This window comes from Rattus norvegicus, chromosome X, assembly GCF_036323735.1.
Source record: "Rattus norvegicus strain BN/NHsdMcwi chromosome X, GRCr8, whole genome shotgun sequence".
Classification (NCBI taxonomy): domain Eukaryota; kingdom Metazoa; phylum Chordata; class Mammalia; order Rodentia; family Muridae; genus Rattus; species Rattus norvegicus.
The window spans coordinates 90,632,463-90,654,590 of record NC_086039.1 but is presented as its reverse complement, the minus strand read 5'-3'; the positions used below and the strand labels follow the sequence as shown (position 1 = coordinate 90,654,590).

Sequence of the window (22,128 nt, the reverse complement as noted above, 5' to 3'; positions counted from 1 at the left end):
AGAAACAGCTATAACACTCTTGGGCATACAACTGAATGATGCCGCATCATACCACAGGAACAGACACCCCATTATGTTCATAGTGGCTTTATATGTAATAGCCAGAATGTGAAAACAACCTAGATTTACCACAATGGAAGAATGGATGTAGAAAATATGGTTCACTTACACAATTAAATACTATTCAGCCATTAAGAATGAGGACATCATGGGTTCTGCAGGCAAATGGATGGAACTAGGAAATATCATTATGATTGAGGTAACTGAGACCCAAAAGGACATGCATGGTTTGTACTCACTAACTGGATATTAGCCAAAATGTACTGATTACTTATGATACAATCCACAGACATGTTAAAAAAATACAGAAGTGCCCAAATGAAGAGGTTTCAGTTCCACTCGTGAGGGAGAAGAGAACAATCACAGGAGGCAGAGGAAGGGAGGCCCTGGTTGAGAGAGGGGTGGAAAAGTGCAAAAAGAAACAGGATCATATATGGGAGGGGAGACTGGAGAGAAGCCTTGAGGTCCAACAAAATGGAAATATGCAACCTCATAGAGGTAGGAATTTAGGAAACCCTGTAGAAAGTACCAGAGACCTAGGAGGTGAGAGACTCTCAGGATTCAAAAGGAGGGACCTTAGACGAAAGCCCCAACAGTGCAGAGAGGGAACTCACTTGCAGAACTCACCTCCATTAGAAAGGCAGGGTCATATTGCTAATGCCAAGAAGTGCATACTGACAAAAGCCTGGTATAGCTGTCTTCTGAAAGTCTTAGATAGAGCATGAAAAATACAGAAGTGGATGCTCACAGCCAATCATTGAACTGAGAACAGGGTTCACAGTGGAGAAGTTAGCGAAAGGATTGAAGGAGATGAAGGTGTTTGTAACACCATAAGAACAACAATACCAACCAACCAGACCTCTCAGGGATTAAACCACCATCAAAAGAGTACACATGGACAGACCCACAGCTTCAACTGCATATGTAGCACAGGATGGCCTTGTTGAGCACCAATGAATAGAAAAGCCCTTGGTCCTGCCAAGGCTAGATGCTTCAGTGTAGAGGAATGTCAGAGCAAGGAGGCAGGAATGGATGGGTAGTCGGGTGGGGGAACACCTTCATAAGAGAAGCAGAGTAGGATAGGATAGGGGATTTATGGACTAAAAACCAGGAAAGGGGATAACATTTGAAATATAAATTTAAAAAACCCAACAAAAAGTAAGAAAGACATGGAAGCAAGTGGAGAGATATTGTCATTCCATTGTCAAAAACTCTGCCCCAGAATTGTTCCTGTCTAAAATAATTGCAGGGACAAAAATGGAGAAGAAACTGGGAGAAAAGTGGTCCAGTGACCAGCCCAACTGGAGATCCATCTCAAGGGGAGGCTCAAAGGCCTGACACTATTACTGTTGCTATGGTGTACTCACAAAACGGGCCTGTCATGAATGCCGGATGAAAGGCTCAACCAGCAGCTGAAAGAGTCAGATGCAGTTATTTACATCTAACCATTGGACTGAAGTCAAGGACAGCAGTGATTGAATCAGGGGAAAGATTCAAGAAGCTGAGGGAAGAAGGGCGACCCTAGAGGATGACCAGCGGTCACCACTAACTATCCTGAGATCTCTCAGACACTGAGCCACCAACCAGGCAGCATGCAGGGGCTAATCTGAAATCCCCTACACATATATAGCAGAGGCTCGGCTTGTCTGGCCTTAGTGGGAAAAGATGTGCCTAACCCTTTAGAGATTTGAAGCTCCATGGAGTGATGAAGCCTCGAGGGGTGGGAGTACATCCTCTAGATACAGGGTGTAGGGGGATTTGAATGACGAACTGTGGGAGGAAGGACTAGGAGAAGGCAATGGCTGGACTGCAAAAGCATATAAGTAGTAGTAGTAGTAGTAGTAGTAGTAGTAGTAGTAATAATAATAATAATAATAATAATAAGTAATGATTTCCTTTACAATTTCTAGCTAGAAATTAATAGTTAGATCAGAAAATTACTTTCTTTTCCTAAGATAATAAACATATCTCAACATAGTTAATATATGTACAAAAATCTCACTCCAGTAAAACAAGACCATTACTATTTTTCCATTACCTTATTTTAGATTTTCCTTTCCCCCTCTTCATCTGTGATTCTCCATATAGTGTCCAGGTTAAGAGACTTCCAAGATTTCTATGCCATCCAGGACTTATATAACATCACCACAAATTATTTACTTTATTGTGGATAATCTGTCAATTATTTAGCATTAATCTTCATATTACTATAAAGTGTACATGAAATGTTTTTCACTGTGTCACTGTCATATTAATCATATCTTTACTCAAAGTCTCTGGCATGATGATTTCTGTCTTCTTATATAAGGTATTTATTATGTTTCTAGTAAATATCTCACCTCTGAAGAACAATCTGCCTTGGTGCCACATTTGAATCATAAACCTGAAACTTTTCAGGAGTATATGCAGAAGAAGACATTGTCTTTGGTTAATTGCGTTTACTATCATAAGATGATGAAGATGGTAGCCTTAGAATATAATAATCTCATATTCCTCCAACAACAAAACAGGAAAACGGTAAAGAACTTTGAGGATGAGCTTAATGCCTTGCAAAACCTAGCTATGTAATCAACAAGCAACTTCTTCCCATTCTCTTCCTTCAATTTTTTCTCTTCCTATTGACTGACTAAAAATGAAGATATGAGTTTACGGTAGTCTCTGTTCTTTTCACCAGTTGTCCATGTCATTACATATTTTTTTCCTGTAATGTCCTTATTGACTAAGGTATCCTCTGAAATCCAGAAGCTGAAGTACACTGATTACACTGGCTTCATGAACTAAATGAAATTTACAAATACAGAGAGAGAGAGAGAGAGAGAGAGAGAGAGAGAGAGAGAGAGAGAGAGAGAGAGAGAATTTTTGGAAAAGCTCAGTGCTGTAGTATTTGTTTGGCAGTAACCTCTTTCATGATAGCATTTCTGTAATGAAAATAAGAGTGATTATTTGGTGATATAAAGGATAGAAATTTTAATCAGAGGTCTATAGTTTAGTGTATGAATTTCCATGTAACAGTTGTTCATCAGAGCTATTGCCTAAGCTTTTAAATTATATAGTGACTCAGATTTCTAAGTCATTAACTGAACTCCAACAGTAACTACCAACATTTGCTAGAAAAAAAAACAACAATAAAAGAAATGGAAAATTGCCCAATCTGTGACAACAGAAAAAGTCCCTATGCAAATGTCTGAGCCTGTAACTATATCTAACACTATTGTACAGCTAAAGATCTGGGGATAATGCATTTAATACATATTAAAGTGCTATGCAGATAAGCCTCAAAATGCTTTGCTCTTTGAATAAAATATAGTTTAAAGCCTTTTTTAAAATATCGACCTATTTTACTTTAGTGTTTAGGTCTATTGTTTCCTGCACTTTCAGAACAGGAATAGAGCTGAAATGAATATGGATGGTTTTATTTCAGAATAACCTCAATACTTTGCCACACACAGAGGGAAAAACATCTGTTTCTAAGAGATATAATGACAGATTACGATGCTTCAATGTGAGATGATGGACTGAATGAGGAGTTAGAAAAAATTGAGGTGAGGGTTAGAGTTTTCAGCAATGAAAAAGAATAGAGATGGAGAGTGACAATTTAGTTTTTAGCATTCTTTTGTCAAAAATCAAAGAATAATTTTTGAAATGAAACAATCCAAAGAAATTTTCTACAAGTGTCAAAAGTTCTAAAAAATGTATGCTTATTTAGGAAGAAAATATAAGAAATTAGTAAAGACCATGTGGTGATATCAGTGTAGATCATATAATAGGCATAGTGTAACTTTTCATGTAAATATATTTTTCTTGCAAAGTATCACTCTCAAAAGTTTTAATAAAAAAGGTTGTTGCATACAGAAAGAATGAAAATCTGCTAAGTATTTAAAAAGTGGTGAGGAAAAAAGATAGACTGGAAAGGCACATAAAGTGTCCAAATCAAGCTTAATTCTGTTAATATGTAATGAGTTAAAATTTTGCTATAATGTCACAGTTACTTTCCTCCAACAGTGGTTTGTCAAGATGGAAAGGTCATCTACAAATGGAAATTTATAGTGAACAAAGAAAATGATAAATCAAGAAAATTTTAGACAGGACTTTTTGTAAAATAGGCAAAACATAGACCAATAGAGACTATTAAGAATCAAATGAGAACAAAGCTCAAGTTAAGAATATGCATAATACAGTATAAATAATAAAGTTGAGAAAAAATAATGTGAGAATTCTGTTTAAAAGCATGATATACATTAATCATGTGAAAATTAAACACAGACAGCACAAACATACATATAGGGAATAAACAATCAAGTGAGCAAGGAAGGATCTGACAAAAGCATTCACTAGTACTGATGACTGCATTAACAGTTATAACACTCAGGATCATAGACGAGCATGTTTTGAATAATTATAGGATGAGCATAGAAGGCTAATCCAACATCATCCAATCTTTCTCCAAATTGTCTGTTCTTTTAGGCCACTGTTCAAATTTTCAGTTATTGAAACATTTAATAAAATAAATAAATTTCATGGACAACAAATTACTAAGATCCTGAAAAAAATGGTTGAGAGTGTATCTGCAATAATATGTTTTTAGATTTTCCTATCTAAGAAATATATGTTGTATAAGAGTAAACAGCTTCATTAGTTATGCCAAATGGAAGCCCTTAGTTTTATTTAGTTTTCTCATAACATTACTAGAATTAAACTAAATTTTTAATAAAGGAAACTAGTAAAATAAACATAAAAAATGATATTTATAATTGTGGTGGTTTTGTGCTCATGTATTAGTTAGGTAATACTACTCTGAAATAATCATGTATTAATATAGCCCTTCAGTAAATGCAATCATACTTGAATCATCTTTTCAAGTGCATACCATAAAATTGGATTGCTTTTGGAGAATTGTTTGCAGATATATGTCAAGATTTTGTTCCTTATTTGAATCCCTAAATTTTAATTTCATGTGAACCAAAACCTTTCAAATATGCCTAACTTTCTGAGCTGAAAGTATCTTGGAGACAACGGCAAAATGAATAGTTTCAAACATAATTGCTCTAAGGTTGTTGTCACTCAACTACCTTGTCTTTATTCAACCTGGGAGCAAATGAGTACACAAGTGACAGGAATCAGAATGAAGATAGGCAGATGACAAAAAAGACCTTTCAATTGTACTCTGAATCTAGTTGCTCTCTGTTATCCATGAAGTTAGTCAGAAAGGAACCACTTTGTAAATTCACCTCAGGCAGATATAAAGAAATCAGAAACATATTCCTTTGAGAATCTCAGTCAGTTCTGTTTCTGCCATCTTCAGTTTAGCACTTTGGTGAACATAAACTCTAACAAGGCAGGCCATTTGTGAAAAGCCTCAGGGCAGTTTAGACACAGACTTGTCCAAAGAGAAAGGGAACTCAAAATGTCTATTTGAAAGATTCCAAGTTAATGATAACTGAGGAAGAAAAAAAAACCTAGCAGTTAAAATCTAAGACCCCATGAGTGCTTATACAAAGAAATATTTTAAATTACTTGCCTAACAGGTTTTTTTTAAAAATTGTATTTCTTTCATTTAGCTGAAAATATATATTGCTACATCTTTCATTCAGTCAGAAGTGGTTGTACTCTGACTCTAGTTGCTCTCTGTTTTGAAATTCACACTGCTGTTAATTAGATTTTAGCTGCCTGAATATGAACTAGTTAGAGTGAATGAATTGTGAAGTGTGGCATTTGCTTTTGTTATACTATGTGAATGCCACTAGATTATCTATGAAGTATTATACTTAAGAATTGATAAAACAAAGTGTCTATCCCTTAATTTATCTGATATATAAAAAACAATTCCTTTTTTGAGGTCTCTCAAGCTACTTAAAATAAATGACAAATCATTGAGAAATTCTCTTGTCCTATCATGTTTTAGAATATAAGAGGAAATAATGCATTTGTACAAGTACTATATTCTTTTATTTTTTAAAGGTTTATTTATTCACTACATATAAGTACACTGTAGCTATCTTCAAACACACCAGAAGAGGGCATTAGATCTCATTACAGATGGTTGTGAGCCACCATGTGGTTGCTGGGATTTGAACTCAGAACCTCTGGAAGAGCAGTCCGTGCCCTTAACCACTGAGCCATCTCTCCAGTCCCCATTGTTGTATTTTTTAATGGATGTATTTTAATTTACATTTTAAATGTCATCCTCTTTCCCAGTTTCCCTTCCATAAAACACCTATCCCCACCTCTCTCCCCCTTCTATGAGGGTGTTTCCCCCTAACCACCTACTCCTTCCTGCTTCCCCACAGGAAATGGATTCTTCTACACTGAGGGATCTAGCCTTGGCTAGACCAAGGGCTTCTTCTACCATTAGTGCCCCCAAAGGCCATCCTCTGCTACATATGCAGCAGGAACCATGTATCTCTCCATGTTTACTGTTTGGGTAGCAATTTAAGAAGAAGCCAAAATGATTATTTGCAGATGATTTCATAGTATACTTAAATGACCCCAAAAGTTCTACTAGAATAATACTAAGTCTGATAGACAAATTCAATAAAGTGGCTGGTTATATAATTAACTCAAACAAATCAGTAACCTTCCACTACTCAAAGGATAAAGAGTCTGAGAAAGAAATTAGGGAAATGACAAACTTCACAATATTCACAAATAACATAAAATACCTTGGTGTGACTCTACACAGGCAAGTGAAAGATCTGTATGAATAGAACTTCAAGTCTCTGAAGAAAGAAATTGAAGATGATCTCAGAAAATGGAAAGATCTCCCATGATCATGGATTGGCAGGATGAATATAGTAAAAATGGCCGTCTTGACAAAAGCAACCTATAGATTTAATGCAATGCCCATCAAGATTCCAACTCAATTCTCATAGAATTAGAAAGAGCAATTTGAAATAAAAAAGCAAGGATAGCAAAATCTATCCTCAAGAACAACAACAACAACAAACTACATGGTATTGGTAAAGGGACAGGCAGGTAGATCAATGGAATGGAATTAAAGACCCAGATATGGTCACTTGATTTTCAACAAAGGAGCTAAAATGATCCAGTGGGAAAAAAGATAGCATTTTCAACAAATATTTCTAGTTCAACTGTAGGTCAGCATGTAGAAGAATGCAAATTGATCCATTCTTATCAACCTGTACAAAGCTCGAGTTCAAGTGGATCGAAGATCTCTACATAAAACCAGATAAACTCAAACTAATAGAAGAAAAAGTGGGGAAGAGCCACGAACAGTTGAGCACTGGGGAACACGTTCTAAACAGAATACTAATAAATCTAAGCTCAATAATCAAAAAATTGGACCTCATAAAATTACAAAGCTTCTGTAAGGCAAAAGACACTGGCATGAGGACAAAACGACAACCAACAGATTGGGAAAAGATCATTAACAATAATATATCTGATAGGGGGCTAATATCCAAAGAATATAAAAAAAACTCAAGAAGTTAGAATGCAGAGACTGAAATAACCATATTAAAAATGAGGTACAGAGCTAAACAAAGAATTCTCAGCTGAGAAATATTGAACAGCTAAGAAAAACCTAAAGAAATGTTCAACATCCTTAGTCATCAGCAATATGCAAATAAAATGAACACCAAGAATTAACCTCACACCAGTCAGAATGGCTAACATCAAAAACTAAGTTGACAAAAGATAATGTCGAAGGTGTAGATGAAGAGGAATACTCCTCCATTGTTGGTGGGATTGCAAGCTGTTACATCCACTATGGAAATCACACTGGAGTTTCCTCAGAAAATTGGAAATAGTACTACTTGAGGATCCAGCTATACCACTCCTGGGCATATGCTCAAAAGATGCTCCAAAATGTATCAAGGACATATGCTCCACTATGTTTATAGCAGCCTTGTTTATAATAGCCAGAAGCTGGGAAGAACCCAGATGCCCTTCAATAGAGGAACGGATACAGAAATTGTAGTATATCTACACATTGGAGTACTACTCAGCTGTTAAAAACTATGACTTCATGAAATTCATGGGCAAATGAATGGAACTAGAAAATATCATCCTGAGTAAGTAAACCAATCACAAAAAGCACACATGCAAATGGCATGCATTCATTGATAAGTAGATATTAGCCCCAAAGCATGAGTTACCCAAGATATAATTCACAGACCACATAAAGCTCAAGAAGAAGGATGACCAAATTGTGAATACTTCAGTCCTTCTTGAAAAGGGGAACAAACGGGGTTGGGGATTTAGCTCAGTGGTAGAGCGCTTGCCTAGCAAGCGCAAAGCCCTGGGTTCGGTCCTCAGCTCCAAAAAAAAAAAAAAAAAAAAAAAAAGCAGGGAAGGACAAGCATAATCATAGGAAGAGATACAGAGACAAAGTTAGGAGCAGAGACTGAAGGAATGGTCATACAGAACTTGACCCACCTGATCCAGTCCATATAGAGACAGACACCATACCTAGACAATATTGCTGATGCCAAGAAGTGCATTCTGAAAAGGGCCTGATATAGCTGTCTCCTGAGAAGCTCTGCCAGAGCATGGCAAATGCAGAAGCAAAAAATAGAGCCAAATATTAACTGAGAACCAGGTCCCCATTGGAGGATTTAGAGAAAGGATTGAATGAGCTAAAGGGGCCTGTAATGCATAAGAACAACAATACCAACCAACAAGAGCTCCCAGAGACTAAGTACTATATTTTATCTGAGATAATTTATTATTCTATTTTCTACAAATGTTATATCTGAATTAAACTGAACATCAAAGAAATAGTATAGAATTCATTACAGAATCTAAATTGGTGAAGTTCGGAGGATCAAGAAATTAATTAATCTTTTATGGAAGCATTTGCAATAAATTCAAAGTTAATGAATATTCTGACAGTTAATATACTTAAGGTTTATAGCTTCTGAAATTTAATATCCAAAGTACCCTTCAGAATGCACACACAAATCCAATGGACCTAAAACAAAGGACATAAGAGGACATATTTCATTTCTATGGTATATGTCATATTTTATCTAGATGTGTACAACAGGTTATTGAAACACCTTTAACAATGCTCTGTATTAATAATGAACAGAACATTTTCAAAATTTTTAAATTTTAAAAATTTACTAAACCATTCTTTTAAAGAACTTGAAAGGAAAAATATACCCTAACAAAATTGAAGTCTCTCTCTCCCTCTGTCCCTTTCTCTTTCTCTCCATCTGTCTGTCTATTGGACTGTTTACCTCTCTATTCCTCATAATTCCAATTTTAAAATAAATGATCAATGAGTTTTCTTCAATATTCACAAGCTTTTAACAGCTCCTACTTTCTTCTTGTCATTCCTCTCTCCTTTGTATCTAGTGACATTTTATTACTATAGAGTTGCTTTTGTATTTGAAATGGACAACTCTATGAATGAGCTTCGGTCTTCTGAGAGGAGTATTTTTCAAAACTTTAACACTCCAAGGTCACAGTGATCTTCAAGATAGTTCATAAGGACATTTAACAACTCTCAGGAAAGCATATTGATTTATAATTCTGATGCTGTTATGTTACTTTTTCCTTCAAAGATTAATGCTAATTCACTTTGACATTCTACTAAAGTTCCATTTTCAGGTAATTCTCACACTTGGTAAAAACATGTAAGGGCATCAGATACAGTAGATTACTTTGTAGCCAAGCTTAGGCCTTCTTCTGATAAGTAGTTTTTCAAATGTCAAATTTGGTCCTTTAAACTAGATTTTAATATTTCATTGTAAAGATTTTATACCTTTAATATACTGTAGAAAGAGACATATGCTGGTACCATGTATGAGGATAGTTGTTAATTGCTTAATGAAATATCATTTATAAGCAGTTTAAGGTTAATATAAATCATTCTATCACAAAACATAATAAGAAACCCAAGGTAAAATGCTAAGAAATTTGTCATAGTACAGAAAACTTATTGTCAACATTATTTCACTTTTGAACAGTGGGAAAAATATACTAGTAAACAATAAGTGTTGGAAGTTGCACCCATATTTATGTAAGTAATACAAAATATAGAGAAAAGTCAAGATGAATTTCTTTTGAGGCAGAACTATAATATATGTTGTATTAAATATTTATAGTTTTAACTCCATAGTGCAAAAGGTAAGTTTTAGTAATATAAATAAAAAAGTCGTAAAATACTTCTGAATTAAAATTTTTACCTTTCCTGCCTTTTTTCCATCAGATCTCCGCTGATTTGAATAAAATGGAGGCAAGGGAAGCAAAAGTAAACAAAAAAAAAGACAAAAGTCAGCACCAATTTGATTAATGCATGTAGATTTTATTTTTTAACAAAACAGTCAGTATTCGATATTTTTCTCTCATTAATTTAGGGTTTTTTTAGTAAATAAATATAGCAGTATATAAACATCAGGCAACAACATGAATGGTCACATAAAATAGTATGAATAGTTATAAAAACTCCAGTTAACCTATATAGACATTAACCAAAAATATACTCTTTCCATTAGATATTCATTTTTGGTATCACATATATCTCAACAAATTTCAAATGACCATGTCTTTAGTTTGAAAATGAACAGATTTCTTATCTAAATGAAGATGATCCAGTATCATTGGAAATTCCTGTATTAAAACCAAACATATCTATATGACATCATGACATTATTTCTAAATGTTAAATCAATAGCTTTAATGGTTCTGAAACAGAACATCTTAATTTAATTCAGTTCATCTAACTTTAAATCTATATCAGGTTCAATTTATTTAAGATATTTTTCTGTAATTTTCCTCACAAGGAATGGTAATGAACATTATAAAGGTCTAAAATGTTGGGACATTCATTTTTACATTTGTTTTCTGAATTTAGTGGATAGATATTCTATAATAAATGAAACAAATGTCATTTCTAAGTTACTGTAATACCTAAGCTTCTTTTTGATTATTTTATTTTCATTGTCACCTTTATATTGTACAGTAATTCAAAAGTTCCATAGAGAACCTTCTAGAAAGCAAACAATTAAAATTGGAATGGCAGTAGTATTTATCCTAAAATAAGGATAAAAACAGGGAGGAACACATTCCACATTATGAGAGAGAAGTGATAGCCCTCGCTTTTCATTCAATGTTCTATTAATAGTCTCAGAATGAATTTTTATCAGTCAATAAATCAATATTTGGACTTTCACAGATGAAATTGTGGTATGAATATGCAGATAGAATCCACTATTTAATTTTGGATATTTTAAGCTTAATCTCTTCATACTAGATACCTGCATTGATCAGAATCAAATTTAACATCCCTGAAATATATAGACTAAGGATGGTGCCTGAAGAAACTGCCCTAGGCAGTGCTGTTTAGTTTTCACACCTTTACTTAATCAGTATTTACTAACTTACTATCACTTCTCATAATGGATAATACTGAATCAGCAACAGATAAAAAAGTAGTGATTGCTCACAGGAGCCTGATATATCTGTCTTCTGAGAGGCTCTGCCAGAACCTGGCAAATACAGAGACAGATAGTGGCAGACAACCATTGGACTGAGAATTGGGTCACCAATGGAGGAGTTAGAAAGAGGACTAAAGGTGCTGAAGGGGTTTGCATCTCCATAGGAAGAAAAATAGTATCAACCAACCAGATCCCACCCCACTCCCTGAGCGCCTAGGGACTAAACCACGAACCAAAAAGTACGCATGGAGGGACCCATGGCTCTAGTCACATATATAACAGAGGATTGCCTTGTAGAGCATGAATTGGAGGGACTCATGGCTCTAGTCACATATATAACAGAGGATTGCCTTGTAGAGCAAGCCTTGGCCCTATGAAGGCTTGATGCCCTAGTGTAGGAGAATTACAGGGTAGGGAGACAGAGGGTGTAGGTGGGATGGAGGTGGGAAGGAGTGGGTGCCTGTGTGGGTGGGGAAGCACCCTTTTAGAATCAGGAAGTGAGGAGATGGGATAGGGAGTTTGTGGAGGGAAAACCAGGAAAGGGGAAATATTTGGAATGTAAAAAAGGAAAATACCCAATAATAAAAAAAATGTTTTAACTCACCATAACAAATATTCTACAGAGTAAAGGGCTAGAAAACAATCTTCTAAGGAAATGGTCACAGGAAACAAGGTGGAATAGACATTCTAGTTTTGAATAAAATTGACTTTAAACCAAATGTTACTAAAAAAGTTAAGGATGGACACTTCATACTTACCAAAGAAAAAAATCCACCAAGATGAACTCTCAAACTTGAATGTCTATATTCCAAATACAAGGGCAACTACATTCATAAAAGCAACCTTCCTAAAGTTCAAATCACACATTGCATCTCACACACTAATAGTAGGAGACAACAACAACCCACTCTTATTGATGGACAGATCATGGAAACTGAATCTAAAAAGAGCCACAAAGAAACTAACAGAAGTTTTGAAACAAATGAATTCAACACATATCTGTAGAACATTTCATCGTAAAACAAAACAATATACTTTCTTCTCAGCACTTCATGGTATCTTCTCCAAAACTGACCTTATAGTCACTCACAAAGTGAGCCTCAACAGATAGAAGAAAATTAAAATAATCCCATGCATCATTTCCATTCACCACAGACAAAGCTTGGTCTTCAATAACAACAAAATTGACAGAAAGTCCACATACAGAAAGAAACTGAAAATGTTCTACTCAATGATAACTTGTCCAAGGAAGAAGTAAAGAATGAAATTAGAGACTTTTTAGAATTTAATGAAAATGAAGACACATCATACCTAAAACTATGGAACACGGAGTAAGCAGTGCTAAGAGGAAAACTCATAGCTTTGAGTACCTCCAAAAAGAAACTGGAGAGCATACACTAGTAGCTTGAGGGAACACATTAAAGCTCTAGAACAAAAATAACAAAATATACCAAAAAGGGGAAAAAGACAGAAAATAATCAAACACAGGGCTGAAATCCACCAAGTAGAAACAAAAAGAACTATACAAAGAATCAACAAAACCAGGAGATGTTTTTTTTGAGAAAACCAACAAAATAGATAGTCTTAGCCAGACTAACCAGAGGGCACAGAGAAAGTATCCAAATTAACAAAATCAGAAATGAAAGGAAGACATAACAAGAGAATCTAAAAATTAAAAAAAAATTAAAAAAATCATCAGACCTACTACAAAAGCCTATATTCAACAAAACTGGAAAAACACAATGAAATGGACAATTTCTAGACAGATAGCAGGTACCAAATTTAAATCAGGAGCAGGTAAACCATCCAAACTCCTAAAGATATAGAAGTAGTTATTAAAAGTCTACCAAACAAAAAGCCCAGAACCAGATATTTTTAGTGCTGACTTCCATAAGACTTTCATAGAAGACATAATACTAATACTGTACAAACTATTCCATAAAATAGAAACAGAAGTAACACTACACAATTTCTTCTATGAAGCCACAATTATGCTTATTCCTAAAGCACACAAAGACCCAGCAAATAAAGAGGACTTCAGACCAATTTCTCTTATTAATACTGATGCAAAAATACTCAATAAAATTCTAGCAAACATAATCCAAGAAGATATCAAAACAATCATCCATCATGATCAAGTAGGCTTCATCCCAGGGATGTAAGCATGGTTCAATATATAGAAATCCATCAACATAATCCAGTATGTAAACAAACTCAAAGAAAGAAAAAACATGGTCATCTCATCAGATGCTGAGAAAGCATTTGACAAAATTCAACATTCCTTCATGTTGGAAAGATCAGGAATTCAAGGCCCATACCTAAACATAGCAAAAGCAATAAACAGCAAGCCAGTAGTCAACATCAAACTAAATGGAGAGAAACTTGAAGCAATCCCACTAAAATGAGGGACTAGACAGTGCTGCCCACTCTCTCCCAACTTATTCAATATAGGTCTCAGAGTTCTATCCAGAGCAATCAGACAATAAAAGGAGATGAAAGGGATACAAATTGGAAAAAACGAAGTCAAAATATCACTATTTGCATATGATACAATAGTATACTTAAATGACAGCAAAAGTTTCACCAGAGTACTAATAAACCTAACAAACAACTTCAGGAATATGTTTGGATGTAAAATTAACTCAAACAAATCACTAGCATTCTTCTATTCAAAGGATAAACAGGCTGAGAAAGAAATTAGGTAAACCACACCCTTTACAATAGCCACAAATAACATAAAATATCTCAGTGTGACTCTAACCAAGCAAGTGAAGATCTGTACAACAAGAGTTTCAAGTCTCTGAAGAAAGAAATTGAAGAAGATCTCAGAAGATGCAAAGTTCTCCCATGCTTATTGATTGGCAGGATTAATATAGTAAAAATGGACATTTTGCAAAAAGCAATCTACAGATTCAATGCAATCACCATCAAAATTCCAAGACAATTCTTCATAGAAGGAAAGAGCAACTTGCAAATTCACTTGGAAGAACAAAATCCCAGGATAACGAAAACTATCCTCAACAATACAAGAACTTCTGGGGGAATCACCATCTCTGACCTCAAGCTACATTATAAAGCAATAGTGTCAACAACTGCATGATATTGGTACAGAAACAGGAAGGTAGATTAATGGAATAGAATTGAAGATACAGAAATGAAACCACACAACTATGGTCACTTGACTTTTGACCAAGAAGCTAAAACCATCCAGTGGATAAAAGATAACTTAAATGACGCCAAAAGTTTCACCAGAGTATTAATAAACTTGACAAACAACTTCAGGAATATGGTTGGATATAAAATTAACTCAAACAAATCATTAGCATTCTTCTATTCAAAAAATGGTGTTTCTTTTCAACAAATGGTGTTTCTTCACCTGGAGGTCACCATGGAGAATACAAATCAATTCATTCTTATCTGCCTGTATAAAGCTCAAGTCCTATTGAATCAAGGACCTCTACATGGAACCAGATACACTCAAACTATTACAAGAATAAGTGTGGAAGACTCTCACCACATGGGCACAGGTGAAAATTTCCTGAAAAGAACAGCAATGTCTTATGCTCTAAGATCAAGATTTGAAAAAACGGACCTCATAAAATTGTGAGAGAATCCTCAGAGTTCAGAACACATAGGACTCTAATGTGATTATGAAATTAGGTAAGTTATTTGTGGTACAGGTTGATGGACTGAAAGTCCAGTTCTTTATACCAAGAGACAAGCAGGATCTTCCTCAGACTCTGGTCATAGGCTGAAGACTATCTTCCCTCTTTCATTCTATCTTAAATTCAGAAGCAGTCCTCATCCTATTCCTCATTCTGTCTAATCTTATAGGATTTGTGCAGTGTACTCACTTCTATGTAACCCAGTTTGAAGGCATCAGGTTTCTCATCAATTGCTTACCCAGAATTCCCTTTGAAATGCATCCTCGCTGTATACAGATAAGAAACCCTGCCTGGGAATTATGAAATACTTCAATAAATCATCCATTCCATGACAGCTCTTCAGTAACAAGTAGCCGGAGGTTTCAACTGGAGGATATATAAAAAAGTATCTTCCTTCCTGGTCCCATAAAACCTCAGGTTCCTCCTGGGGTGACTTGTCTACTCCTCTTCCTGGAAGATTTTACCTTTGAGCTGAGCAATGTCACAGTAGAAGCAACAACCTGCAGAGCTCCCAAATCCTCCCAAATGTTCACCTCCAAAATGCCCAAACTTCATTCTGACTAACTGCTCATTTTCTTGTGGGACTTTTTGTTCAGCAGGCTGTTCTTCCCAATTGCAAAGTTTGGGGCTTTGGAACACTGCCAGCTATAAGAAAATTCACCACCCACAACCTCGCAGTCTTAGGGGTGGTACCACCCACCACTGCAGAGATCAAGGGAATGGCCAATCAATGACTGAACAACCTGTGACCCATCCTATGGACAAGAACCAAACCCTGACACTATCGATACTCTGTTATGCTTACAGAGATGACTAAGAAAACTGTCCTCTGAGAGGCTCCACCTTTTAGCTGACCAAAATAGATTCAGGGCCCTACAGCCGAATAATAGACAGATCTTTAGAAGTCTTATGTAAGGTTTGGGGGAAAGATTGAGGAACATGTAGAGGACAGGGACTCCACCACCTCAGGGCTCCTAGATATTGAAGCACCAATCAAAGGCATACAAAAACTGAACCTACACCCCTCGCCCATACCCATATGTATTAGATGTGTAGTTCTGTCTTCATGTGGGTTGCCCAACAACTGGAGTGGGTGCTGTTTCTGACTCTGTTGACTGCGTATGGATTCTATTCCTCTAATTGCACCATTTTACCTGTAATCAATGGAAGAGGATGTGTCCAGCCCTGAAGTGACTTGATGTGCCACAGTGGATTGGTATCCAGGGGAGACTCCACCTTCTCAGAGGAAAAGGGAAGTGAACGAAGGAGGAAGAGGAGTCAGGTAGAGGATTGTGAAGAGAGAACTGGAAGGACGGGGTGGCAGCAATTGGTATGTAAATTGAATGTATAAGCAAGTTATTGGAATAAAAATACTTAGAGCTACATATTGATATTTCTATTGTTTTATTCCTTATTTCACAAATTTAAGATTTGTATAAATACAGTTAGTATCTTTATTACTGTAAGAGATTGTGACATTTAAAATAAAAGTTTGAGTCTCAAGTTTTGTTCTGCAAATGAAAGCATGATTGCACTCAAGCAAAACTTGAAAGGATGCATATATCCCTTCCCTACTAAATAAATGCAAGTCATACAATATATTTCTTGATGTTAGTGATGACATCAAAGATTATATCCATTTTAGAAGCAATAATACCGCAAGGCAAACATCACTGTCACTATCAAACCCTTTCAGTTATTATATAATAGGTATTCCTAAAACAATTCATCTCTCTTATATAGTAACTTTGTTAATGTTGGTGAAGCATCAGTCTGTTTAACTCTCTAATTTGAATGACCGGAGTCTACTGGGTGCTAAAGTTTCTGTTAGACAGTAAGCTTACTGTCAATAGGATTTTCTCTTTGCTTTTCGTTTTTTTGTTGTTGCTTTGTTTGTTTTTTTTTTTTTTTGTCTTTCCTTTTCCTTTTCCGTTGCTTTGCTTTGCTTTGATTTCCTTTCCCTTCCCATCCTTTAACTTCCTTCCCTTCCCTTCCCTCCCCTTCCCTTCCCTTCCCTTCCCTTCCCTTCCATTTCCCTTCCCCTTCCCCTTCCCTTTCCCTTCCCCTTCTTTTCCATTTCCTACCTTTCTCTTCCCTTCCCTTTCCTTTCTTTATTCATTCTGAAGTTTAGAACACTATTGAATACACACTGTCTGCAAAAAGTATCTGGCACAAAGGAGACCCATCAAGTAAATGTGAATAGATTAAATATATCATGACTTAATTTGATAAATCTTACCCAAAAGTGTAGATTATAGAATTTTGTTGATTGGGCATATACATATACTTCAACAAGCATGTTTTTTTTCTGAAAATTTCCCAACATTTATCATCTGTAGCATGTTTTAATGAATTCCTAATTTAGAATATTTCAAACTATTTTGAACTATAATATTTTGAACAAAATTGGGACAATAAGAGCTTCAAAATGTAACCACCATATCTAAAAAATTATAAGAGTTTACCCATTAATAGTATAGTTGTAGGAAATTTTATGTAGAAGCCATATAGCATATATTTTACTCAAATTGTTAGAATATTTAAGTATATGCACTTATATTAATTTTGGAAAGTCAATTTTAGAATATTCTTATTAGTCAAATCATATATTGTCCTCCCCTATTATGAATCAGCAAGACTAGAGATGGTTCAAATTCTAATTTAGTTTAATGCACAAACTTACCAGTAATGATATAAAGATTTTCACATTCTACAATAATTTCTTCCTACTGGTTTACATAAACACTAATCAATCATTTATCTTTATATATTACAAAGTTGGGTACATATTAATATAATCATTTGATATGTGATATCTTACTCTAATTATTTAGCATAATGATTTAAATTTTCAGCTATATTATAATTTTAATTTTAGTAAAGACATTTGATTTTCTTTTCTAATAATATTCTTTTATAAACATACATCGGGTTTTGTTATACATTTATTCAATGATGCTGATTGAGTTTGGACATGAGGTTGTTAGGAACAATCTAATTATAAACATACAGAGATAAATTTTCTATGTGTACGTAGGAATGATGGTATGAATAGGAAATGTCCATCATAGGCTCCAATATTTGAATATTTGATAAAGTCCTTCTAGATGAAGGATGTCAGTGGAAGCAGACTTTGAGAGTTTATAGCCTTCAATACTTCCATTTCACTCGTTCTTCTTCCTTTTTGGGAGATGTGATCTCAAAGTTTCCTGTTCCTGCAATCTCTATGTTTGTGTATCATAATACCACATAATTGACCCTTACATCCCTCGTTTGATAAACCTAAACCTAATAAACCTAAATAAATTCTATCTTCTCTAAGTTATGGTTAAGTAATTGTGTTTTATTACAGCAAAAATATTAATAAATATAGTATAATATGGTTTTCAAATATATATAATTTGAAGTACAAATGCTAGTCATATAATAATATAGTTTTGTTGTTTGAGGAACTTCCTTATCACTCTTCAGCAGCTGCACTAATTTATGTTGCTTCTAATAATGTATGAATCTTCCCTGTTCTCTTCTACCCTATAATTTATTTATAATTATCTTTAATATTATTTCTGACCAAATATTTAAATATAATTTACTAATATTGAAATTGAAAATAAGTTTATATGTTATGACTATATTGGATATTGATTGAATGATTGATATATGATAGTAACATTCAAATAATTTCACTAGTTTGAAATGTAACCTTGCTAGAGAGATGGCACAGTGGTTAAAAGAACTGACTGCTTTTTCGGAGCTCCTGAGTTAATTTCCCAGAAACCACATGGTGGCTCACAACATCTATAAATAAAATAAATAAATCTTAAAATAAAAGAAATGTAACTTATTTTTCATAGGGATTTTTGCATTTTTGAAATATTTAAATAATAAACTCATGTTGAAACAAATGATATTTCTTTTCTTTCAGTTTTTTTATTGGATTTTTTTATTTAGATTTCAAATGTTATTCCCTATCCTGGTTTACTCTCCATGAACTTCTAGACTATCCCTCCTCCCCCTTCTTCTATGAGGGTTACCCCTCACTCATCCTCCCACTCTTTCCAGTCTCCCTTTCCTGACATTCCCCTACTCTGGTTGATCGATCCTTGGTAGAACCAAGGGCTTTTCCTCGGATTGGTGCTCAACAAGGCCATCCTCTGATACATATGCGGCTGTAGTTATCTATGTGTGGAGCTATCCCTGCGAGCTCTGGTTGGTTGGTTTTGTTGTTCTTATGGGATTGCAAAATCCTTCAGCTCTTTCAATCCTTTCTCTAACTCCTTCACTGGGTACCCCGCTCTGTATTTGTCATGCTCTGGCAGAGCCTCTCAGGAGACAGCTATAACAAGCTACGGTCAGCATGTACTTCTTGGCATCAGCAATATTGTCTGGGTTTTGTGGCTGTATGTATATAAGCTGGATCCCCAGGTGGGGCAGCCTTGGGATGGCCTTTCCTTCAGTCTCTACTTAAATGGCATTTCTAAAATGACTATCCTGTTATTATTTGTTATGGAGGAGAAACTATAAAAGCCACACAACTTACTGAGGAATTATTGGGCATGAGTAGTTCATGGGAGAGGAAGAATCATTCTGTTTTGAGAGCATTTGCATGCTACAGTGCATGGCACTACAACCATGCATATGATAATGAACATTAATTACACTTAGGAGGTTAACAAATACAAGTAAATAAGTAATGAAAGACCTAAACCTGATGGGGGAGCATGTTGAGAATTTATAGATTTGAAAAGGGAGGAATATGTGATAAATATGATATTGTTGTATTGTAAAATTCTCAGTAAATGCAAAGTACTAGCTACTATGGCCCCATCCCTGAACTAGTGGGAAGTGTCTAACATCTGGATATGGTCTCTATAGGTTCTCCCTCCCCTATGTTGGGTATTTCAACTAAAGTCATCCCATTTGGGACCTGGGAGCCTCTTGCTTTCCTGGCATCTGGGACTTTTTAGTCACTATCCCCAGATCCCTATCCCTCATTGCTACACACCTCTGTTTAATTTCCTGACCTTCTGTATATCTCCCCAGTCTCCTCCCACACCTGATCCTACCCCTGTTTTCCTCCCTAACTCCTCTCTCCTCCCAAGTTCCTCTCACCCTCTACCACTTGGGAATATTGTCCTCTCTTCTAAGTAAGACTAAAGCATCCAAACAGGGGTTTTCTTTCCTCTTGAGCTTTTTATATTCTGTGAATTGTATCTTGGGTATTACAAGCTTTTGGACTAATATCTGCATATGTGTTCTTTTGTGACTGGGTTACCTCATTCAGGATGATATTTTCAAATTACATCCATTTGCCTGTGAATTTCATTAAGTCTTTGGTTTAAATAGTGGAGTAGTACTGAATTGTGTAGATGTACCACATTTTCTGTATCCATTCCTCTGTTGAAGGGCATCTGGGTTCTTTCCAGCTTCTGGCTATTATAAATAAAGCTGCTCTGAATATAGTGGAACATGTGTCCTTGTTATATGTTGGAGCATCTTTTGGGTATATGTGTACAGGATTGGTATAGCTCTGTCCTCAGGTAGTACTATGACCAATTTTCTGAGGAACTGCCAAACTGGTTTCCAGAGTGATATACCAGCTTGCAATCCAATCAGCAGTGGAGGAGTATTCCTCTTCACATCCTTGCAAGAATCTACTGTCATGTAACAAATACTGAGGCAGATGTTTGCAGCCAAACATTGAAATGAGAACAGAGTTCCCAGTGGAGGAGTTAGCAAAAGGACTGAAGGAGCTGAAGGGGTTTGTAACTCCATAGGAAGAACAGCAATATCAACCAACCAGACCCCATTGTCATTAATGGTAGGGGAGTCCCTTGGTCCTATAAAGGCTTGATATCCCAGTATAGGGAAATTCTAGAGTGGTGAAGCAGAAGTATGTGGGTGGGTGGGGGAGGACTCTCATAGAAGCAAGGGGAGGAGGATGGGATAGGTGGTTTGTGGAGGGGAAACTGGGAAAGGGGATAATATTTCAAATGTAAATAGGTAAAATATCTAATGAAAAGAAGAAAAAAGAATCTAAAGTAGTATATGTCACAGTAAAAGCTGTTCCAGAGATTGAAATAAGACAGGATGGGAAATCATGCTAAGCAGTGCCAGCATTTGTTTGGGAAAGGAGGGAGTGTTAAGAAATATGGATTAAAAAATCTGACTCGATATTTTGTGGTATTCCATGTTTAATACGTCACTTCTTCTTTTTTTTTTTTTTTGGTTCTGTTTTTCGGAGCTGGGGACCGAACCCAGGACCTTGCGCTTCCTAGGTAAGCGCTCTACCACTGAGCTAAATCCCCAGCCCCGTATTCCATGTTTAAAATGGAACTCTTTATGAGATAACTAGTAGAGTAAATTTAATATAGCATGTAAATATAAGTCTAATCTAAAGAAGTTAAACAAGAACAAAATATTTTAAATATAACCTATGAATCTATTACTATAGAAGACAACAAATTCTCAGCTTCTTACCGTGTGTACTTTCTAATACGAATATATCTTATTCATATATAATCTTTTTGTCTTATTCTTTAAAACTCCAGTCTTTCCTTGAAACAATTTCATACTATGAAAATAACAAAAGTAATATGGCAGGCACATCTGCTTTTTGAAATAGTTCATGTCAGATCAAACACTGTTTTCTATTAAGTGATTTTATAAAGATTTTTGTTTGTTCCCAAGATATATGCAATTTTCTCTATTATCACTTTAAATTACACTTCATCTTAATATGTTCTTGTGAAATTGAATGATATAATTGATAATGTTGTATTGTGTCTATTAAATTTTGTATATGCTTGCAAAATGAACATAAAAGCAGTAAAGCATAAAAATGAGGAAAAATACATGAATGATCTTATTTTTAAAAAACACAATCAGATTGTTTAGCATTGTGGGTTTTCAGCTTTCATATAAGATGAAATTAACATAAACTATATCTGTAACAAAAAATAAAATACAAAGTATCAAGTTTCAGGTATGAATTTCTTTAA

General features: G+C 35.2%; 1 protein-coding gene across 4 annotated transcripts in view; it reads right to left on the bottom strand.

Moving 5' to 3' along the window:
* Pcdh11x (protocadherin 11 X-linked) overlaps nucleotides 1-22,128 on the bottom strand; it is a 695,481-nt gene that overhangs the window by 320,081 nt on the left and 353,272 nt on the right. For 2 of the 4 annotated variants that reach the window (XM_039099733.2, NM_001271228.1), the window contains exon 5: nucleotides 10,212-10,241. The exons of the other annotated variants lie outside the window; for them this stretch is intronic. In XM_039099733.2, coding sequence (XP_038955661.1) covers nucleotides 10,212-10,241 — 30 coding nt within the window. The remainder of the gene's footprint in view (nucleotides 1-10,211; nucleotides 10,242-22,128) is intronic. 4 annotated transcript variants of the gene reach the window in all.